At 43.7% G+C, this 24724-nt stretch overlaps 1 protein-coding gene across 9 annotated transcripts in view; it reads left to right on the forward strand.

Moving 5' to 3' along the window:
* The window catches only part of SLC37A2 (solute carrier family 37 member 2), an 892550-nt gene that overhangs the window by 732474 nt on the left and 135352 nt on the right, over positions 1 to 24724 (forward strand). For all 9 annotated transcript variants that reach the window (XM_085646069.1, XM_085646068.1, XM_085646070.1 and 6 more), the window contains one exon: positions 2794 to 2872. In XM_085646069.1, the coding sequence (XP_085502195.1) occupies positions 2794 to 2872 (79 nt within the window). The remainder of the gene's footprint in view (positions 1 to 2793; positions 2873 to 24724) is intronic.

Genomic DNA, 24724 nt, shown 5'->3' on the forward strand with positions numbered 1-24724 from the left:
GGATGTCCAATGTCACCGATGCCCCTTAGCCCTTGCATTAGAGCCTCTGGCATGTAAAATCCGCCAAAAACACGCGTACACCGCTCTAGGGTTCAGGCAACGACCGTTAGTGATCTCCCTCTCTGCGGACGATATGTTATTGTATATGCAGGACCTGACTATCCACTTAGCGCCTGTGTTACAAGAGTATTTCCTGTTTGAGCAGCAATCTGGGTTGGGGATAAATTGGCCGAAATCCACTATCCTTCCATTAACAGATAATACGCAACAATTCCCGTTGGAATATCCGCTATCCTTGTCGGTGGACCAAGTAAAGTATCTGGGAGTGTGGGTGCACAGAGATCCCGAGACTGTATTAACATTAAATTATGAGCGGGCGGTAACGGGTATTACAGAGCAAATAACACGCTGGACGCGTTTGCCACTGTCATTGGCAGACAGAATTGCTGTGATAAAAATGGCTATACTCCCTAAGCTTCTCTACTTGTTTGTTAATGTCCCAATAAAACTCAATGCAGTTTTTTTTTTAAAACACTGCAGTCCTGCCTGCTGTCGCTGGTATGGCCTGGTAAGCAGCCAAGATGTAGCTTGAACACGCTGTCCCTACCATTTGAATGTGGGGGGGTTTGAGGCCCTAGATCTGCGTCTCTATTACTTGTGTGCTTAGGCGCAATTTGCGCTCTATTGGTTTTTCCCACAAAAATTCATGCCACACCTGGCGGTGGAGGCCGATACGGTGCACCTAACACCACTGTCAGCCACAATATTATATTAATGTGAGGGAAGCAATAGGAAAGAGATTAACCTGGTCAACTGCACTGTGTGGGCATGGAATGTACTGGCCTGCTTGCGCTGGGAGAGATATTATATATGGGCCTGGCAGGCCAATTGCTGGCCACCCTGAAATCTCAGTGACGAGGGAGCGCGTAGCCTTGGAGGTACTGGAGACGGCTGGGATTACCAAGCTAGGTGACCTGTACAAGAATGGTACCTCTTTCTATCTCTAAATGATTTTCAAGCAGGACGACCATACCGAGCAATGCATGGTTTTGTATATGCTAGACTGTGAGTGGCGGTGCGCTCGTTAAGCCTGAGCATCCCGCAGGAACCAATTGGACTGAAAGCGCTACAGGCGGTGCTGGGAAGTGGCGAAAGTGGGGGGATCATCACTAAAATATATAGTGCTTCTCAACGTGAGAATGAGTGGGAGGCCTCCACTGCACTAGATAACTGGAACTCAGTGCGCTTCCCATATCTCGGGAGGACTGGGAGGTTTGTTGCAAGTTGACGAGGCGTTTGACCGCTAATTGCAATCTTCGTATCATTCACTTTAAATATCTAAGTTTACTATACCCCAGTGCAATTGAAAAAGTATGGGTTGCGAGAGCAAGCTAGATGTCCAAGATGCGGGCAGGATGGTGCGGATTTTATACACCTGGCATGGGAGTGTGCTGCGATGGCGAAATTCTGGCAGAGAGTGGTGCAGATATTAACTGAAATGATATCAGAAAATGTAAACTGTACACCGAAGATATGTTTGATGGGTTTGCTAAAAGGACTGAAGCCGCGGAACCAACAAATAGCTATTGCCACCCTGTTTGCTAAGCGGGCTGTGGCTATGTATTGAAATGCTAGAGCTACCCCAACATTAGTTAACTGGATTAGGGATCTTGTGTTTTGTAAAGAACTAAATGTGTATGCTGAGGAGCTTCCCGTGGCATCTAGAGCTAAAGATTTTTGGGCGCCACTTACCATGTATCTGTTAAGCCACCCGGATATAATATAAGCAATAGTATGTACATTGTCCATCAAGTAAAAAAAAAAAATGGTGTTGTGAACTGATATTGCAGTGCGTAAAATATTGAACATGTCTTGCAGTGTATCGACGTTAAATCTATCTCCCATGTGGGAGTTGGGGTGGGAGGTAGGAGGGCTGAAGATCAATATAAAAAAATTCAAAACATTTTTGTTACATAATAAGATGATGGCTTATGAGGTTTCAATATGTATGTATCCATGTCATTGATTGGAATTATGACTCAAATAAAAAAAATATATATTTATATTTTTTTTAAAAACGGACCTTCTGCCATCTACACCCACCAGTCTCTACTTTCCTTCCCTCCCGTCCAAAAGTTGTGCAGGCTGTTCTCCTCTAAGAGAGCCCAGCCACAGCAGCCTAGAATTATTTTATGACGTAGCTACAGTGGATAACAACTTGTTTGCAGGGTTGCTACATCATAGCAGTGGTTTACTGGATTTCGAACATATTCTGAATCCAGCAAATCAATGCTCTGATGTAGCAGCAGTAGTGGCTAATGAGTATGTTTCTGACAGGCATTGGGATTTACTGTTCTGTTTACTACTCCACACTATAACTGATCGCCTTGGCGCGTAGATTGTGACACCCAGTGTTCATGGTAAGTTTAATTCGATTGATCACCTTACTTATCCAGCAGTGGGGCATCCGCCACATGCAAAGATACACTCACTCGTTTAGGCCTTTAAGAGGGTATTTAATCGAAACAGCGCAATTCTTGCTCAAAATATTCTACTATAGACTTTGGCTGCTTAAACAAAAGCTGATCAAAATTTCTGGGGGTACACAGAGTTCACTACATCGCACATTATGGACCAATAGCTTATGTGCATTGATCTGTTTTTATTCTTACATAATGTGCAATATCGTTACTTAAGGCTGTTCTGTTCCCCCATCGAGAAGCGATTCCTTTATTTTCCACATTTACAGAGTGTTGAACGCTGGGTTTGATTTTAAAATGTTTTCTCCCACAGGGCACGCACGAGTCTCTTCACGGCAATGCAAAAGCCCTTTCAACTGTGGCAGCTATTATTGATGGCACGGGCTCCATAGGTGAGTGCAGTGAAACCAAACTATGTTTGAAGTTCGCGTTGCTGGATTCATTGTGAGCTTTACGCATCAGTTCCTAGGTGATTTGAAAGGGGACTAGTAGTCATTTGAAGAAAATATTATGCATTGTATCTCACTGCTGACATTCGTTCTTAAAATTGGTTATGCTATGCCCTTTCTCGATTCGAAAAGACGTAACTACTCTGTACTGACACCATATCAAGGAGGAGGAGGGCTGTAAGCCAGCAGCACTAAATATGGTGGGGCTTCTAGGTCTATAGCTACACTGGGAGATGTGAAACTACAAATCCAAACATTAAGTTATTTATTTACTTATATCGCTCCATGCCACGTTCATCTAAGGCATTATGGAGCTAGCAGTACTGACTAAAAGGTTCGAAACAGAAACTGACAAGAGATAGGCTTTCAAACCATTTTTGAACTGTTTGTCAACAGCAGCACGGCACACGAGTTTCATTCCAGAACTGGGGAAACAAAACTCTTGCATTATTTCATGTTGATTGAAAAATCAATACTTCTGCAAGCCACTCATCATATGTGGCTACATGAGCAAGGAAAGTAATTAAATGATGATGGGTATGAGTACCAATGCGTTATTGGATTTTTTGGATTCAAAACTCTAATTGTTTATGCATATATCAGATAACAGCAGAGCATTCATCTCAACTCCATCATCATATCACAAAAGAACCATTATAATGCACAGTTTCTCTCGTGGAGGAAAATTTTCTATTAAACATTACAGATTCTTATATTGCTGCCAAGCCAATCACATCATTGAACAAATATTTCACTGAAACCTTCCCCTACCCTCAAACAAATACCCTTAAAACTGAGGTGCATTGTTGAGTCACATTTTGACATGTAGGAAATGGCGCGCGGCGAGGATGGTTATCTGGAGTGCGTTGCTCGGAGAAGGAGGTAACAGTCCCTGTCTAATGCAGGAGCGGTCAACGCTCTTAGAATTGGAAGAGGTGAAGCGCCCTCGTATGTGTAGGGCAGGCATATAGTGGCAGACCTCTGGAGAGATATGTCACCAAGCGGCCCCAAGTGTACTCAAAGTTTTTATAGTTTTCCAAGAAGATGTCTGTAATTCTTTCCATCTTGATGGCCTGCCAGAGTTTGGTGTGCCACTGAGACATCAACGGAGCCTCTTTTCTTTCAAGCAAAGTTTAGCTCCAACTTTGCTGCACCCACACACAGCCATAAAATAGCCGTAACACCTACAGTTTGGTGCTTAAGGGTATCATCTCACAATCCTAATAGTGCAAAGCCCGTGTTGTCCGGGATCGGGTATCCCAGGATGTTTCTGATTTGTGGATCATAATGGGCGAATGGTCGGCCAATTCCACCATATGTGATGAAAGTCGCCCAGCAACCCACATGCCTTTCAGCATTGTTCTGAAGTTTTTGGGAAGATTGTTTTCAGATTGGTATGGTATAGGTACCAGTCGGAAAGTAGTTTATAATGTGCCTCCCTCATACCTATGTAATGGTTGCGCTTAGGAATATCTCACCAGAGTTTGCACCACTTAAGTTCATGGATTATCTCCTCAAGAATTTGCTCCCAAAAGGTGATGGGGCGAGGCTGTGGGATAAAAATGGTGACGAGCAACAAGGAGTAGAGAAAGGAGATGCAACCTCTAGAATTTTGCGCCCGTCTGGCAAATTGTTCAGTAGGGGTAAGGTCTCTAGTGGCGGCTGCTCTGATATCTGGGTGGAGTACCTAGTGTTTCAGTTATGCATAGTGGTAGTGTTCCGAGTCCGGAAGGTGGAAGTCCTGCTAACCATGCTCGAAAGTGAGGATGTCCCAGTTGTGAAAGAGGTCAGAAATGTTAAGACTAACCCCCTCCCTCCAGGTGTCGAAAGTTCCGAGTTGAAAAGCCAGCACAAATGCTGCGTTATAATGAATTGGCATGAAAGGAGAAGGAAAAGTATTCCATTCTGCAGCTCTGTTCACCTCATTCCAAACTTTGAGTCAGTTTTTGTGGGGGTACTCAAGTATGCGTTGAGGGAACAATCCGCCTTCGGTTTCCACAATACATCCCATATATATCTACCCACCACCGCGTGGCGACCACTCTGAGATAGCTCTCCATGGTGCTGCTTTGTAATATAAATGGAAATCCAGAAGGGCTAAGCCACCTGAGTCTTTCTGTAGTCTTAATGTTTTGTATGGTAGGCATGCCCTATGGTTTTGCCATATGAAACGTGTTACTAGTGAGCGCAGGGTTGGCAGGAGCCTACGGTCTGACTCTTTGAGAAGTCCTTGAAAGCGGTACGGAAGCCTGGGTAAGACAATAATTTTGATGGAATGTATGCGTCCGAACCACAAGGTAAGCATGGGGTTCCATTGTCTGAGGTCCGCTTTTAGTTCCTGTATGAGTGGTGGGTAATTGGCACGATACAGGTCCGATATTGTAGGAGTGATTTTAATAAGTAAGTGATGTCTTTTTTAGCCTACTGAAAAGGGGTTGTGGCAACTAGGGTTTCCTTGTCAGGGGTTGATAGGTTGAGTAAAAGCGATTTGTGTAGGTTAATATGAAATCCTACCACCTCCTCGTACAGTCGCAATTCATCTTGAAGGGTTTCTCGCAAATAAGGAGCTGTTACGCTCTTTTGACTCAAAATGAAGACCTAGAATCAAGGGTGTTGTGCGTATTTTGGCTTTTAGGGGTTCAATGCTGAAGGCAAATAAAAGCGGAAAAAGGGGGCACCCCTGCCTAGTCCCTCTCCCCAGTTGAAAAGGATCAGAGCTCACTCCATTGACCTAGAACCTAATTTGGGAGGTGGCGTAGTCTGCCAGTATCATGGCTATGCATTGGTCACAGAAGCCAAGGTATGAAATAAAAAGAACCAATCCAACCGGTTGATGGCTTTCTCTGCATCTAGGGCCAGCAAGACTGCCGGTATTGTTTTTTTAGGCGCTTTTTCGACCAGGTGGATCACCCTTCACATGTTATCATGCATTTGTCTGCCTTTAATAAAGCCGGGCGGATACGGCCGGATCAGGTCAGGCATGTCGTCAAGCCTGGAAGCTAGTATCTTCAAGTACAATTTGGCATCTTAGTTGAGCAAGACTATGGTCCTATATGAGCTACAAGAGCGCAGGTCTCTACTGAGTTTCGGGATGATCGATAACGGAGCTTTGTTCATGGAGTGGGTGCCTGCACTACCTTCAGCCATGTGGTTAAAAAGGGCTGCCAGGGGAGGTACTAGGTCGGAGCTAAATGTCTTGTAAAATTGGTCTGTGAGACCATAAGGCTCTGGTGACTTGTGGAGATTCAGGGCTGTGATGGCTGTCTGGACCTTCTCCTCACTTATAGGACCCCCAGGATCTAATTGTACGCTGCTGCCACTTGAGGGAGTTCCCCTCAATGTAGATAGTCTAATTGAGTTTTTCAAATTTACAGGTTCTGCCGTATAGAACCGCTCATAAAACTTGCCAAAGGTTTGAGCTTATTCTGTGTCTGAGATCGCTGGCCCACCCCTGTCCTGAGTAATTTCCCCAATGTATTCCTTTTCACGTGTGACCCTAAGCTGTTGAGCTAAATGTGAACCCATTGTATAGCCCTGTTCATAGGTTGTGCGTTTGAGTGGGAGAGTGAGTTTAGCCCTGTTAGTATATATAACGTTGAGCTTTCCCTTAGGGCAGTGACTTTTCGTTGCAGGGTTTAGTCCTGTGCCGTTTCACTTCGAGTGCTAGCCAGTTCTGTGCCCTTAGTTTAATAGGTGCTGACACCACTGCAATGCATTTCCCTCGGTGTACCGCCTTAAATGTATCCCAATTATTGGAAGTGGTGATATCCTGTGAGTTATTCAATTGGTCATCCCGGAGGATGTGATCTCTAGCAAGAGAGCCAGGGAAAAACCATTAATGGCACTTAGGTGGTGGACTGCACCATTCTAGAGTTAATATCACAGGAGCATGATCACAGAGGGAGATCGGGTAGAATGCTGCTGTCACTAGGGCTTGGATGAGGGATTGGCTAACGAACACATATTTTTATGGTGAATAAGTGCGATGCGAGTGTGAGAAAAATGTGTAGTCATGGAATTTGGAATTGAGGGTTCTCAAGGCATCTATTAAACCTATTGATTGCCCCACCTGTTTTAGAGACTTTGGGAAGCTCCCTGTGGGTGACCTGTGCGGGTGAGTGCTGTCCATTCCCGAGTCTGAGGTAAGATTCAAATCATCCATCAGGAATATCTCACCTTCCGCAAGTCCCCCTAATTAAGATAGAAGTAAGTGCACAAATGGGACTTGGTTAGAATTGGGGGCATAAACAGAAGAAAGGTACACATTAGGCTAGCAATGCACCTCCTTAACCTTGACAATCCTCCCCTCTTTATCAGTTTGTTATTCTATTTTAACCACAAAGATAGGAAGACTCAGCAGTGATATTGTTGCAGCGTGGAACATCAAATTCCCCCTTCGACTCAGATCAAATACCTCAATAGTAAATTCACTCAAATACATTCATTGGTGGGGCCCATAACACCAACACTCACACTCAGTTGATCTGCTTCCCTAGAGGAATAAGCTTCCAAACGCTGACATAAAAGGAATATCTTTTCCTAACTCTAAATACGTTGACTTCAACCCTAAGATATTCCCCTCATTAGGAGATGAATCATTTAGTTGTTAAATATGGTTTTAGTGAACACAATCATTATCTATATACTTTACTCATTAATCTATATTTTCTTCTTCAAATAATCGACACAATGCATTTGTCAATTAATCAAATATTCTTTATCTAAGAAATTGCAAATGGTTAGAAAACATCATTAGAACCGCAGAACATCATATTTACCTAATTTGGCTAAAAGTCGTCCTCTAAGTCAGTCAAGTCGTGGAAAACTTTAAATTCATCAAAGTCAGGCCGCAATTCAGTCTCTCAAAGATTCAGGATAACAGCTGTCCAGCAGTGTCACCGTCCTCTCCGTCAGCATAACGTCAGGAAATCGAGTTTGTCAAAGAAGAAGAGTTTTTTTTATTTCAATTCCCTACCTACTTTTATAATGAAAATAATGTAAAAAAAAGTATCAAGATTGGGGTTTTTAAAAGTTCTGATTGGTCGTCTTGGGGTCGAGCGGTAAAGTTCTCACAAAGTCTGCAAAATGAAGTCATCGCACTTGCTGGTTCCGGTTTTAAAACAGTTCATTGTCTGGTCGTTGGCGAAGTTCCCGGGGCAACCTTGACTAGGGCATCTTCTCCTGGGGTCAGAACTAGGCCACTGTTGCTGGCGGTGACGCACGCGCATTTCACCCAGAACCTCGTGTTGTCAGGGGCAGTCACGTTCAACGTCTCGTTCAGCCATTTTGACTAGGCCGAAATGGGCAACTTAAGCAAAACAAACATAAAAACGTAATTAAAACATGGAAATGGCTAATAAAATGTTAAACCCTCACTAGTACCCTTATGTGTAAGTAATTATCTAGCAGAAAGCAACATCCCAAGCGTTTATACTCACTCAATAAAGCACAATTTACAATTGCATCACAAAAGCAACATGTATCATGCAATATTCTAATTTTCTACTATTAGTATGCGTACACAAGTTAGTTTACAATTAGATTAGCCATGCAAAGTGCAATTCCAACGTGTAATTCTTTTGTAAATATAATTGGTAAGTCTTTCACTGCAAACACATTAATAAGATTACTATTAGTTGATTATTCAGATTAATATAAACATGCAGAATGGGGGGGTATCCAAAATTTCGAACTACCCGCTCCAGCAATATTACTGTACAGTGTTAAATGTGTATGGATTGTGAAGAGGTTGAACAATGCAAACGGAAATCGTGACAAATAACCAAAACTCACATTTATGTGTAAACTAATTGGAGCACACACTAGCATACTTGTACGGATAAGCAAACTGTTTGCTGGAAAATGTTGATGTAGGCAAGAAAAGTGAAAGTGCCAGCAATGTAAATAAATGTGCAAGGGATAAAAATGTATCCCCTCATTAGGAAGCCTTTAAAGAAACTATTGAATTAAATCAGGAGAAGGCTTTTAACTTAGCACAACCACCTTAAGCCCCTTGCTCTACGAGGGTAACATCCTAGAACATAAATCACCCAGACAATGTTGTAGAATGGTGAGTTCAGACCTATATTGAGATCACAGTGCCACCATAGAACCCATCACTGCACAATATACCACTTGTTACAGACGTTCAAAAATATGCAATGTTAGACTCTTTTCAGGGGGCCACGGGGCAAACGGGCTACTGGGCCCCAACAGTAGTGGTTGGGGTAATTTGCTACTGGTGTCTTGGAATACATCCTACCATGGCTCTGCTAAATGGACCAAGTACAACCCCTTCTGCATTTGAATCCCTGGGTAGTGAGGATGAGCAGTCACAGGCTTCTTAGGGAGGTAGTGTGGGGTGCACAAGCTCGGAACTAAACAAACAGCCAAACAACACAATGGCGTTGATAGCCAGCCCAGTGCTTATTTTATAGCTAAAGAAAGCACTTCTAATCACACAGCAGTACTAAATCCTTTCATAGTTCACCTTAAGCTACCCACTTATGGCACTGATATGAATCAGGCACAGGTTCAGTCTAGTGTACCCCACAATTCAGATGTGCAAACAGTTCACTTCAGTTCACGTTTCTAACCAAGGGTGATCTAGTCTGTTTGCAGCAGTTTGTATCCATCAGCCTTATAGTCCTTCCTGCAGCTGGCCAGCAGTGAGCAAGGATAGCCTCCGGGGCCACCACATAGTCAAGGTGAGCCACTTCTCTAACTGTGCTGCTGCTTAGTCTTGTCTTGGCGATGCAGCGGCTCAAGCATGTGGAGCTCAGATACTTTCAACGCTACAGCAAAGCAAAGCGTGTCTAGGCCTTTAACGGGGCTGGTACTTCACTTCAGCAGATGCAGCCCCGGATAGGTTGTTGTCGTACCATAGCAGATTGAGGCCAATGTTATCCCATTGGGGATGCAGCCTGACCACGCTGATGTAGTTGCACAGCAGATGCGGGCTGATTGGCCCAAATAACAAGTTACACGCCGACTAGGCCGATGTCTTCACATGACAGATGCAGCCTGACTCGGCCAAACACGTACTTGCATAAAATGGTTTCTCAACAGGAGCTGGATTCAAGCTGGGTTCAAGAGATCAGGGAGACCCATTACAGCATGGATCGCTTCTGCCTTGTTCTTAATGGATGTCCAACAGCCTCAGGATTGTCTGGGCTTCTCCTCCTACACAGTCTCTACTCCTTCAGAGCTAGGCAGCATTCTAGACACTCCAGTAGACCCTCTGCTCTCCCATCAGAAAATGCTGACTTTGAATGACACCAGCTCTGGTCATGCAGCAGCCCTTTGAGTGTTCTGTTGAGCACCCACTGCCTTGATTTTGACGGACTTGGAACAGGAACATATTAGCGTAGTTTGGCTCCCCCTTTTATATTCACCTTCTAGAAAGGGGCCATAGATACACTGTTTCATACTTCGGAATTAGTTTGCTGTGGTTCTCCTTTCAAGTGTCCATCTCAGCTGGTGTCATTCAAAGTCAGCATTTTCTGATGGGAGAGCAGAGGGTCTACTGGAGTGTCTAGAATGCTGCCTAGCTCTGAAGGAGTAGAGACTGTGTAGGAGGAGAAGCCCAGACGATCCTGAGGCTGTTGGACATCCATTAAGAACAAGGCAGAAGCGATCCATGCTGTAATGGGTCTCCCTGATCTCTCAAGACACAGTCTTTGTGTAGATTGACGCTTCACATAGTAGTGGTATGCGGGCTGTCTCTAGACTTGAGCATCCACAACACTGGCACATTGAAGTAAACCAATTCCGGGGTGAGGACAGAGTCAGCACAAGCGTTACCAGGCGTACAATAGCCAGAATCCTTTATGACCCTGTAGGAGCCAAATTGTTCTCCTTTATAAGAGTTATAGACTAAATCAGCAACTATTCCTCTAAAACGAAGATTGGTGAATGAACTCAATGAAGATGGTGAGTAACGTACTTACCTGTCAATGGCTATTTTAACAATAGCCAATTTTGATTTGATCCTGAAGAAGGCCCAAAGACCCGTGAGGGCTACCAAGGGCCAAAACATGTTGACCTTCCACGAACTATAACCAGGTGCACTGGAACAGTAGCATTTCCACCATAGCACCACCCTACTTTTTTTAATCTTGCCCCATCCTCAGTAATTAAAGCTTCAAACTGAGGACAGTAGGTATTGTCACTACACTAGAATACTTTCGCACTTTTTATCACAACTGTCAAAAAACGAGACGGTTTACCGCTGGATGGAAAAAGGAGATCACTTGGAGAACCCAGTGTTCGAGTGATAAAAGACCCATAATGAGGCTATTCATATAGCCAACAAGGCGCAGACTTGTCGATTGTGAATGAGGGTCTTCGATATACCAGAACCCCGGACCCTGGTAAAAACAGATTCTGTAATTCATTCTCCTCTGATTTCTTCTAGACTGAAGCATCCACAAAACTGGTACTTTGAAGTGTGAGGATTCTGCATCTGGTTGTCAACAGTCTCTCTTAAGCAGTAATTGGGGATAGACAAATGGTCAGACCCGATCTAAAACCTTCTCACCTAACACAACAGAAAATGCAGACCTGTCCTTAATATCTACCATTAACCATACGGTAGTGCTCAGGAAAGGCTAATCACTAACCTGTTGTTAGCAAACCTCCTCATGGAATTCTAAAGGCAGCATGTCTCCATCCTCCTCCCTTCAGTATCTGGCTGTCTCACTGCTCTCCACAGCACTACAGGCAATACAATTCCACTGTCTGGGATAGCGGTCTTCGTTATCCATCTTGTCTTGAGCCAGACCAGGGACATCCAAAGTGGATCCTACTGGCGTCAGTACTTGCCTTCAGTGCTCAGGCTTACTTGCACACAGAGCCGTCCTACTGTACATGGGCTTCATGCACACTACAGCCTCAACCGCACTTAACATACATATAGGATGTCAGCGCAAGGTTCTAGCCATAAATATAACAGTAGAACTTTATACAAGAGGGACCTGTAGACTATGCTGATGGTGACACAGATAAAAGGGTCTGCTCACACTATTAATCTAAAAAACATAGTATTCTGCCACCACCACTTTATGCACTATACTTCGGGCAGGGCCAGTACTCCTCTGTGTTGGTGTGCCACTCCACATCACAGGACAGGTCTCGGACCTCCCATAGTCTGGGACAGGCCTTGGTCTCTGTGCTCACACTAGATTAGTGTGATGCTAGGGCCAAATAATTAAAGATACAAGGCACACAGTAGTTGGGCACTGAAAGCAGGGGAGTGCACCTGTACATGGGATTTTTCTGTCCCAACTTGCACATTGCGCCCCAGATGCAGACTGAGCCACATTGATGACAGACAGTGGTTGAGAAATGTACTTTTGCTGCAGTTACATAATATGTACGTACCATAGTTGTGTTTGTGTAGCACATGTGACACACAAAAAAGACATTCCATATTCTATATTACACCATTGGTTTTCTTGGAAGAGTTACAGAAGACTATCACCCAAAAAGACGGGGAGCTCAGCAGAAGCACAAGACTACAGGGCCTATCTGTTATTGAGCTAAAAATGAGATAGGAATCTGTTTGCTGTCCTATCTGTGCAACAAAGCACACTACCCTCCATTAAAACAGATGTTACTTGTACAAGTTTGTCCAATATTGCACATTATTGCAGTGCACAATCGGGTTCCCATGTTAGATGAGTACAGCCTAGAATTGGAGCAAGCAGCTCGATTCAAGCATATATTGCTTGACACCAAGAAACTGTTGCATTATGCAAGAAATAGCAGAACTGCTGGATCATGTCCCCACAATATAGCTTGTATTTATTTATTTTTATAATGTGCTAATTATGACCTTCTGTTTCCTATAGAGTGCTGATATGATAACAGTAAGTACCCCTAAACCCCTGTTAGGCAGTTCGGAAACCTATAACCAATATTTTTAATTTACAGCACATGTTAAATGATGAGTTCACTAAAAGCAAGTCGAAAAAAAGCTCAGATTTTCTGAGTTTTCTGAACCACAAGTGATTTGGTTAAGTCAGTTGAGATCTTATTGTAAGAGCAACCCATAAACCTATAGGACCTTTGTATTAATTGATTAATATGAAACAATGGCTCTCATCTGTATCATTTATTGATATATCTACGTTCAAAAGACTAAATAGCTTTGCACATTTAATGCTCTAATCATAACCATACAAGACCACCACACTTAGTTATATTGGCTTAAAATAACTTTTATCACTTCCGCTATTACACAAATCCAACACAGTCCATTATAATAGTGAAAGACAGTGTGTAGTGTCCCCAGTGAAAGAAAACCACAATAAAACAGTTACAACAAATATGAAATACAAAGATTGTTTGTGTGTTTTATTACAAACAAGAATCCATGATGAATTCAAATCCATTGGCTATAATTAGTAGCTCCATTGTTTGTTTGTTGTTAGTGTCGATGGCTTTTCTTCCCTGTTCCTGGATCTATGGGTCTCATCAGGACTGAAATGAAAGGGGGATATCTGTACACACTAAGGACAATTAATAAGAGATAGGAAACTGGCTGGTTTAAGTGCAAAAAAGAGCGCATCTAAAATTGTTTTTACCTGACATCTCCAACATCAACAATATGAGAAATGTGGCTGAATAATTAATGCACTGTGGTGTAAGTGGCAAAAGGAATTATACGACTCAAGGGATTTAAGGTACCTGTAAATTAGACTCAGGTGGTGACGGCAGTCAGTCAGCATCTAGGAAAATCCTCTCACCTGGAATAAGCAGACTCTTTGTCTGCTGCAACGACTCAGTTAAACACAAGGAGATGATGGATGGAGTGCTGAAACTTTTCAGACACTCTGTACCAGTCACAGATCTGGGTTGAATCCGTCAGCACTTCACCACCCCAGTTCAGACCAGCTATATGCAAATCAGTCTAGACCCTGTGCCTCATGTGAACAGTCCAGCCCGAACTGCTAAGCCAGGTCTTCCCTGCACCGGAAACAAGCTTCCTGGGACTGGTTTTGGGGTAACACCCTTTATTAGCCAGGCTAGCTTGCATCCAGTGGCAAAGTGACTCAGTTGACCATACAAACCATGCAGATCAATTAGCCAGGATACAGGATGTAATTGGATTCATGGGTGTAAAAGCTGTTTAGTATAGATGCTGTTTATTGAAGGGCTGGAACGTGATGAGGTTTTAACTAAACCTCAGTGGAGTTTGTGGAGTTCCGCTTTGCTCAACTCCACGAAGTGACAAAAAAACTACGCAAAGCTACACGAAGTTCCGCCAGTGGTGGATTGGGTTATCTCCCGCTGTTCGTACTGATTTTTAGTGTCTAGTGTTTGTCCCATACTGTAAAATCAGTGCAAACGTCATCTCACACAGTGCAAGAGGGCGCTGCTTGTTTTTGCCTCTCGAGTAGAAGTTCTACTTGAGCAGCAGCTTCCTCTATGGGAACGGAAGGTTTCTCAACGGGAGCGGTAGTGACCATCCATGACCACCCATGTTGAGAAATCTCGCAGAGAAGTGGTCTAGCGTTGGATTTTCCTTGCTCGCCAACTTACTGTTGGCGAGTGTGGGCAAAGAAAAAAACTCTGCTCCGCCGAGCGGAGTTTTTCTGAACTCCGCGAGCTCAGCGGAGCGCAGAGTGCGAAAAACTCCACCATCTGAGCGAAGTTCACCGGCAGGCATACTTTTAACGACCAGTCTGTATACAATACATTAAACATCCTTCTAACGCAAGTTGTCTCAGCAGGACTCTATGACGAGCATTGATTTTATTCGCCTTAAGGACATTAAAAAATCTGGTTAACTTAGGAATTTGATTCAGACCTCAACTAGCGACTCAAGTAGAGGACAAACAGACTACAGAAAAAAGCCTGGAAAAAATCTGTCAATCTAAGCTCCACTACAAAACAGGGTGCCTGTTCCAAGCTCTTGTGGTGCAGAACACTACAAAACATCTTTTTTTTTTTTTTGTAAACTTTTTATTGATTGAAAAGAAAACATAAAACAGCAGTAAAGCAGTACATCAAGGCCATAATATGCATACAAATGCAGTGAGCTAGTCTGCATTCAATCAATAACATCACATATCCACATTTGAAGATATATTGTCGGTATCAGACACGTCAACAAACCTCGATCGTTCACGCCGTAGTTCAATTGTTGGAGACATACATATGTCCCCCCTGTATTTATTCCACCCACCCCACTTACGATCCCATTCTTTGGGGCATCCCCGGTATTTGAAGACTTCTTTTTCGGCTACCATTGCTCTATCCATGTCGACTGCCCAGTCACGGACACCAGGGATTACACCCACCCCCCATTTCTGCACAATGTTGCGTTTTGCGATAGCCCATCCCAGTGAGGCCCATATTTTCTCAGTTTGTGTAAGGTCGGTGGCGTCCCAAACGTTCAGTAGGCAGAGTTGCAGGGAAGCCTTCAGAGTCTTACCCCCTACCGTTTCCATTTGTTTGGTAACATCATCCCAGTATGATCGCACAGCTGGGCAGTCCTAGATGATGTGGAAAAAGGTTCCCCTCTGGTGACATTGTCTAAGACACAAAGGGTCCACCCTTCACACAATTTTGACTAAGACCCCCGCATTCCGGTAAACACGGATTAGGATCTTCAATTGGACGATGCATAGTCGAATGGGGATAGCTACTTCTCTAGGGGAAGCCAGGGCGTCCCGTCTGTCGACATCCTCAAGTACACCCAGGTCTGTCTCCCAGTACTGCCGCAGACTACCAAATATTTTGAGATGAATCTCTGATCTGGCTGAATTAGCTGAGAGCGTAGAACAAAGAAAAAACTAGACATTTTCGCTAAAGCACAGAAGAAAAATGTATTAACGAACTTCATTAAAGATAAAGATGTTGGGGACAAATAGAATATGCATCACATACCCTGCAGTTTGGTTCCATGGTAACCAAAAGCTCAAATCGTTTTTATGTTTTTAGTTCCTACAATACAACTAAGGAGGGCCTTACCTTAGAATCACAGAAGATATTAGTGCAACACATCAAAAATATATCTATACCTAATACCTCCTGTACAGAAGACTCAGAGGATTGGTGTATGCAGTCCTCTGCATCTGTATCTGCAAAATTCATGTTCTAAGAGAGATTCGGGTGATGAAAGATAATCAAACTGAACAGTCAGCCAAACTTAAAGACCTTGGTGCAAAAAGTGTGTTAAGTTGAAGAACAAATGTCTCCATGTATCAAAGCCAGCAAGTATGTGGAAAATAACATTTCTCAACTGGAAAGTTTAACTAGTGTACATCAAGAAAATGTAAATCATCAAATAAAATCTCTTATGAGTAAAAGTGAGGAGTAAGAGAATCTCTCATAATGATCTAACCTTAGGCTAGTGGGAATACCGGAGGCACACTGCATCATAGCCTAGTTTGCCAAAACACTCTACATGTTCTCTAAAACAAAATGGACTCCACAGATCAACCCGATCCACACGTCTAAATCGCTAAAGCCCAAACCGTGCCCCCAAATACTTCAAGACCATGCACTAAACCATGGACCATCATTGTCTTTTTTCAGGGCTGCAACATCAAAGAGAAAATACTCGCAACTGCCAGTAAATGACATAGGTTTATAATGCAGAAAGGGTACGTTTTTTCTATTTTTTAAGATCTTACATGGAGCACGGTGTCTAGGCAGCAGAGATGAGGACCCTGATTCCAAAATTTAAAGCTCTATTCATTCCCAATATTGTTTACCGCCAGGCCTCTCAAAAAAGTAACTTGCAATGTTCTTTCATGATTCTTTGCGAATGCCATAATAGCAAAACATTTTTTGGCAGAAAGATGCTAACCAACTGAAAAGAACAAACTAGTTCAGGATGAGAGACTTTATTAAGGAACAATTCTTTTGCTTGTTTTAAAAATAAAAAAATTAAGACTTAGATAGAATATTGTGAGTCTAATGTTGGCTTATTTAAGGATATACAAAGGGGCAAAACCCCTCCCCTGACACATTGTTCTGATGTATATGAAGACATTCAAATGAGACTTAGGTTTTCTGCTACCTTTGTAGGGCTGGAACAAGGTTGAGAGGAGACAAATGGGCAAAGGGGATGGGGAACAGTGGCTGAGGGTTAAGGTTGGGAAGGGTATAAGTTGCTGTACTAAAAGACGATAGGGAGAGGGTAGCTGCGATTCATTGTCAGAAAACAACACTACAGAAATGCTTAGAATTTGACATTGAAAATGAATGGCATCATGAAGGGGTATACAAAGGCTAGAAAACTTTCTAAAACCTGGCGCTTAAAACCCGATATCATGAATATACAGGAGGCTCATGTTATAAAATCAGAGGCAGCAGCCATCAATCTATCCAACTGCCCTCTGTCAGTAATAAAGGAGGAGCTGGGTATCAGCTCCTCCTTTATTACTGACAGAGGGGGTCGCCATTGTAATACTCAGTAGGTCACTGAAAATCAAAACCTTCAAAACTGATTGAGAAGGTAGATTTAGATGAGCAGATATAATGGATTTGAAGTTCAACAAGCAATTTGTTTTAATGTGCTTTATGCCCCTAACCAAGAGTGTTCTAAATGTATCTCTGATATCACACTAGAATTAGAGTAGCTATAAGGTCCCATTATTATAACAAGAGACTTTAATTGTGAGACCCTCTGATGAACACTACTAATACCACTTACACAAGATTTATGAAAAGCACAAGTATTTTCAACATGATGGATAGATTAGAGTAAGATTATTCATGGACATAACGAAACATGGTCCTACACCTTGTATTCCAACCCCCACAAGCAATACTTCCATATTGTGCTGTGCTTAACTAGCACAACAATCTTTTTTCTATGCACAACTCAAATCTATCATTTGATGCACTCGGATCACTGAGCACTCTTACACAATGCCTACCATCCCATATTGTTATTCTATTCCAAGGCATCTGATTAATCATGAAGATTAAATAAATATTTTAAATCAAAGTTTTACCATTCCAATTCCAGTTCCACCTACCCCGCCATTGTCTAGGACTCCATGAAAGCATACATATTTCAAAATCCGTTTTTTTCTCAGATCTCAAAATCTGAGTTTCAAGAAGAGGAAACTCTAAGCAGCATTTAGACGATCTGATCAATCTACATACAAGGCAGACTAGACGGAGAGCACCCAATTGTACCAATAGTTACAAATAAATAACTGCCTTACACTGGCGAATTATGGCAATGCAAATACTTGGGCAAATTTAAAAGCTTTCAAACCTCAAATCCAAATCTTAAGGCAAATTACTCACCCCCATGATTAAGCAAAGGGACAGCACTCAAACCATAAACAAAACTAGAGATGAGTCTGGTCATGTTACATGTCATAACCGGAAAATTCTGTCTGCATTCAAGCAGAGTTACCTCAAGGTGTATTATGAAAACCAGAGGGAAGACCTCTCTAAGATTCAGAGGCAATATTTGTGTTCTCATACATATGCATATGTACTCAAAATAGATGAATGTGGCAATGCCATGTCAAAGGTGGAAGTCACAATAGAAGAGGACAAGTCTACCTTACTTAACATGCTATGTGGTAGAACCCAGACCTTATTATATCCCAGTAGAAATATTTAAAATACTTATTGATTGTAATTGCTCCCTTATTTTTGGAAGTCCTCTAAGATATCTGAAGTACCTACCTTTTCCCCACTTTAATCACACTCTTTCAGAAAAAAGATAAACATTGACTTCATTGTAACTCATACCGCCCAATATAATTCTTTAATGCAGACTCCAAATTTGAGTCTAAACTTCTGGCTACTAGAATGAATAGTTTAACTTTACCACTTATTTCAGAGGTCCAACATCATTTTGTACTAATTAAAGATACTACCAAATATACTAAACATGTTAACTACTCTGATTGACAGAGCTGATACACTACAAGAACCCTTGAATATCGTACTTTTAGACGCAGAGAAAGCTTTTGATTGAGTATCCTGCAAGTTCCTCTCAGAATTGGTACATGAATTCAATATCTCTCTAGATTGTATTAAAATAATACAAGTAGTTTATCAATCACCAACAGCCTGAATTTGCTTTAACTGGGATAGTTCTTCCCTAATACTTATTTTTATGAGTACCTGGCAAGGATATCCTTTATTGACTATCATATATGCCCTGTATATAAAAGTCATATATATGAGTGCTCCATAGATAAATACCACCAATTCCAAATCTGAAAATTTCTTTGACCCTGGTGATATAAGTAGATGATGTACTTATTCTGCCAATCAGCCGATTATTTTATCCCTCCCACCCTCCATCTGTCCGTCTTGCTTTTACCCCCTCCCTCCCGCCCTCTGTCCGTCTTGCTTTTACTCCTCCCTCCCACCGTCTGTCCGTCTTGCTTTTACCCCTCCCTCCCACCCTCTGTCCGTCTTGCTTTTACCCCTCCCTCCCACCCTCTGTCCGTCTTGCTTTTACCCCTCCCTACCACCCTCTGTCCGTCTTGCTTTTACCCCTCCCTCCCACCCTCTGTCCGTCTTGCTTTTACTCCTCCGTCCTGCCCTCTCTCCGTCTTGCTTTTACTCCTCCCTTCCACCCTCCGTCTGTTTTGCTCTTAGCTCTCCCTCCCACCCTCGGTCCGTTTTTCTTTTAGAACTGCCTGTTTTGCTTTCAAATTAGTCTCTTTTGCTTTTACATCCCTCTGTTTTGCTTTTTGCCCTCCCTCCCTCCCACCCTCCGTCTGTTTTGCTTTTAGACTACCCTGTGTCTGTTTTACTTTTAGATCTGTCTGCTTTGCTATTTGCTAATCTTTTTTTCACCTTTACTTAAGTCCTTCACTCGGTTCCGTTAACAAACCACCAGTTAAAACCACACGGACACCACTTTATACCACAGGGTCGTAGCACGTAAGTGTTCACACTATTATTATCTACCGGACTGCACTTTATATTTTAGATCACATTTTCGGCATGTACCCACACGCGTAATATTAGGCACATCATCGTTATAAGTACTATCACTGGTTCTTATAAGCACTTTTTTAATCCTTTACCCACCCGTCACTCCATTTTCGTCCCACCGCGTTCCTTTCATTTTTTCCTACATAGCAGTAACCTCCAGTCCTCATACGCCTACATCTTTTCTTCCTAGATTTCCCCTGATGAAGGCATAAAACGCCGAAATGCATTGGGAATATAAAATACGGGAATACAACTTAGCATCAGCTGTTTAAGTACACATGAATCACCAAACGATTCTGAGCTTTATGAAAATTTCAAATGAACAATAAAGCTTTTTGTCAAAAAAAACTCGCAACGATCTTCTTCATAAATCTGGAAACCTCTTTCGAGGACTATAATCAGTGCCAGGGGGACACACCCCATCGTTTGGCGGTGCACCTCACAATTCATACCTACACTCGTTTTCGGAGAGTGATACCCCGGAGCACGATTCAACGATTAAATCTCTAACGACCCTTAAGGTAGTGCGCGCACCACATCCCCATTTCTTGCTTTGCTATTACGTCAGCATGTTTTGCTTTTAATTTTGCTTTTAGATCTGTTTTGCTTTTAAACTTCAGAAACTCTGTCTGTTTTGCTGTTAGACCCGTCTTTTTCTCAGCCCTCTCTCTATTTTTTTGCTTTTAGCCTTCCCTGCTACCTTCCGACTGTTTTGCTTTTAGCCCTCCCTCCCGCCCACCGTCTGTTTTGCTTTTAGCCCTCCCACCCACCCTCCATCTGTTTTGCTTTTAGCCCTCCCACCCACCCTCCATCTGTTTTGCTTTTAGCCCTCCCACCCACCCTCCATCTGTTTTGCTTTTAGCCCTCCCACCCACCCTCCATCTGTTTTGCTTTTAGCCCTCCCACCCACCCTCCATCTGTTTTGCTTTTAGCCCTCCCTCCCACCCACCCTCCGTCTGTTTTGCTTTTAGCCCTCCCTCCCCCATGTCTGTTTTGCTTTTAGCCCTCCCTCCCTCCCCATGTCTGTTTTGCTTTTAGCCCTCCCTCCCTCCTCATGTCTGTTTTGCTTTTAGCCATTCCTCCTGTTCTCCGTCTGTTTTGCTTTCATCCCTACCTCATGCCCTCCACCTGTTTTGCTTTCAGAAACGCCTATTTTTCTTTCGTCCCTCCCTCCCACCCTCTGCCTGTTTTGCTTTCGTCTCTCCCTCCCACCCTCTGCCTGTTTTGCTTTTAGCCCTTCCTCCCACCCTGCGCCTTTTCTTTTCAACCCTCCCTCTGTCCACTTTTCTTTTAGATCCGTTCTGCTTTAAACTGTCTGTTTTGCTTATAGCCCTCCCTCCAACCCTTCGTCCTTTTTGCTTTTAGCCTCCCTCACTCCCACCCTCCGTCCATTAGCTTTTAGCCGTCCCTCCTTCCCTCCCCCTCCGACTGTTTTGCTTTCAGCCCTCCACCATGCCTTCTGTCTGTTTTGCTTTTAACCCTCCCGCCTGCCATCTGTTTTGCTTTTAGGACATTCATCTGTTTTGGTTTTAGCCCTTCCTCGCTAAATCCCACCTCCCTCTGTTTTGCTCTTAGCCTTCCTCCTTCCGAAACTGTCTGTTTTGCTTTTAGAACCATCTGTTTTCTTTTAACCCTTCCTCCCACCCTCTGTCTGTTTTGCTTTTTGTCTTCCCTACGACCCTCCAACTGTTTTGATTTTAGAAATGTCTGTTTTATTTTTAGACCTACAATCCACCTTCCGCTTGTTTTGCTTTTAGCCCACCCTCCGTCTGTTTTGCTTTTAGCCCTCCCTATTTCCCTCCACTCGTTTCGCTTTTAGCCCTCCCTGCCACTCTCTCTGTTTTGCTTTTAGGCCTCCCTCCTGCCTACCATCTGTTTTTGCTTTTTTGCTTCCCTCCTGCGCTCTGTCTGTTTTGCTATGAACCTTCCCTCCCACCCTCTGTCTGTTTGGCTTTCAGATCTCCCTCCTTCCCGCCCTCTGTCTGTTTTTCTTTCAGAAATCCCTCCCTCCCTTCATCTGTTTTGCTTCAGCCTCCCTCCCACTCTCCATCTGTTTTGTTCAGCCCTCCCTCCCACCCCCATCCCTTTTGCTGTTAGAACCTCCCTTCCTCCCTCAGTCTGTTTTGCTTTTATCCCTCCCTTCTCCGTCTGTTGCTTTTAGCCCCCCCTCCACCTGTTTTGCTTTAAGCCCCCCATCCCGCCCTCTGTCTGTTTTGCTTTTAGCCTGCCCTCCGTCTGTTTTGCTTTAACCGTGCCCTCTGTCTGTTTGGCGTTGAGCCCACACTCCTTCTATATTGCATTTAGCCCTCTCTCCCGCACGTCTCCCATTTGTTTTGCTTTTAGCCTCCTTTCCGCCCTCCGTCTGTTTTGCTTTAACCGCTTCCTCCCGCCCTCCGTCGGTTTTGCTTTTAGCCCTTCCTCGCCCTCCGTCTGTTTTGTTTTTAGCCCTCCCTCCCGCCCTCTGTCTGTTTTGCTTTTAGCGTTTCATTTGGCATTTCAGCACTCGCAATGAAATTAGTTTTATTTATTTATTTACTTACATTACTCCGGTCGGCTGTGAGCCGGAGTTTACTACCACCCACCCTGTCCCTCCCCCGCCCCACCCCACCGCGGCACTTCCTCCACGGGCCGCTACTGCTTTTAGCTCTCCCTCCCACGGTCTGTATGTTTTAGTTTCATACCATCTGTTATTCTTTTAGCCCTCCCCCACCCTCCATCTGTTTTGCTTTTACCCCTTCCTTCCACCCTCCGTCTGTTTTTGTTTTTAGTCCTCCCCACACCCTCCATCAGTATTGCTTTTAGCCCTCCCCCATCCTCCGCCTCTATTTCTTTTAGCCATCCCCCCCACCCACGTCTGTACTGCTTTTAGCCAAGGTCCCCACCCTCCATCTGTTTTGCTTTTAGATCAGTGTGTTGTGTTTATAGATCAGTCTGTTTTGCTTTTCTTTCAGAACTCCCTCCAACCCTCGATCTGTGTCTTTCAGCCCTCCATCTTGTTTTCTTTTAAATCTCCCTGCCGCCCTCCGCCTGGTTTGCTGCCCTCCATTTGTTTTGCTTTTATACGTCTGTTTTGCTTTTAGCCTTCCATCCGCCCTCCGTTTGTTTTGCTTTTAGCCCTCCCTCTTTCCCGCCCTCCATCTGTTTTGCTTTTAGAAATGTCTGTTTTGCTTTTAGCCTTCCCTCCCGTCTTCCTTGTTTTACTTTTTTTCTTATGACCCACCCGCCCTCCGTCTGATTTGCTTTTAGCCCTCCCTCCTACTCTCCCTCAAAAGGTGCCATATCCCTACCACATTCTCCAGGCCTCTCCCACCCAAAAAAGAAAAAATCATCCAGATAGTGCCACACTATCCGATGACCACTGAACCTGACAAAAGCGTTTTGCAAAAAGGTGCTAAACAACTCAAAAAATGAAAATGAAATAGCACAACCCATGGGCAATACCTTATCCATAAAATTTCGCCCTCAATATGCATTCGCCACAAGAGAAGTCATCAGGATGCACAATTAACATCCTAAAACCTGACTGAGTGCCACCTTTTTCACAATTCAGCACTCCTGCCACCCCTCTTAACAAGCCAAATAGCATCATCCACAGAAGCAGGTCACCGAAACATCCTCGTTCACAATGAAATCATTTACCGAAGCTCCTTCCGGTCAAGATAGATAGTATATCAGCCAATTCCCCCCTTGCATCTTTTTAGGAACAATGCCCAATGGTGAGATCATCCAATCTATAAAAGATCTGTCCCAAAAGGAGCCTGCAGTCCTACCCTTATGCCATTGTTTTGACAATTTCTGCATGACAATGTGTGGGAATTCCCTGACTGATATCAGATTATCTGCCCACATTTTAAACCTCGGACTATGGTACCCAAATGAAATCCCCTCTTGTAACCCCAATCCAATTTTACAGTTGCCTCCTTGTCTGGGTAAAAATACAACCACCCAGCAACCTCTCCATATCAACAGAAGTAGGGGCCCTTTGGTAAAGTCTGACCTTGTTGTCCCCTGCCCCTGGCTGGTGTCCACTGATCCCCTGAATTAACCATGGAAAAACACAGTGCCAGCGGGTGCCGCTCTGCACATTTGGAACACCCGTATTTATAGTGCCAGGATTGGCTGGGACAAAATCCTCCAATGAAAGCCCAACAGGTTCCTGTGTTAAGTCTCTGCCCCAACCTCCCGCCCCCCCCCCCGACCCTAGTGGCATGTCCAGCCCTTTATATGGCCACTTCTTTCTTTATTTGGCAGAAAGGTCCTCACCTACCTCCTTTATCGCATCCTATCCCTTATCTGACAGTTCATCACATTACATCTCTTTATCGCACATTAGCTTGGACTTCCTTGTTGAGCCCTGATCAGCAGACCCTTTGCCTGACCCCATCAAAATTAACACCATCCCCAACCCCCACCGATCTGGTGTTAGACTGCCTCTCAATGTCGTCACTCACATCCGAGCTTACCACCATTGACTTGTGCCTTTTTTCAATCTGTGACTTCTGCCGACTAGAACACCTCTACCCTCTGACCTGTTTTGCTGGGGCTGCCCTTAGGACCGGTCTACACTTCTCAAGCTGCTCTTCACGCCTGAAAAGAACCAAATGCCTTCCTTCTTTTTGTAAAATTTCTTCCCTTCTGGAAATAGAATGTTGCTTCCACCAAACGCCATCCACATCCTTCAGCGCCCCCTCCCCAAGCTCCTCATTTCCATGGTTGTAATCAAACTCCAAAACATCCTCCATATTCATATCATCCAAACTACTCACACCCGGATGCTCACCATCACCCACACCTCCATCATATTGCTGCCAAGCGCCAGCTGTATGAGGCAGTGATAGCGAATGATGGATGGGAAAGCCATAA

Source organism: Triturus cristatus, chromosome 3_1 (genome assembly GCF_964204655.1).
Source record: "Triturus cristatus chromosome 3_1, aTriCri1.1, whole genome shotgun sequence".
Classification (NCBI taxonomy): Eukaryota; Metazoa; Chordata; class Amphibia; order Caudata; family Salamandridae; genus Triturus; species Triturus cristatus.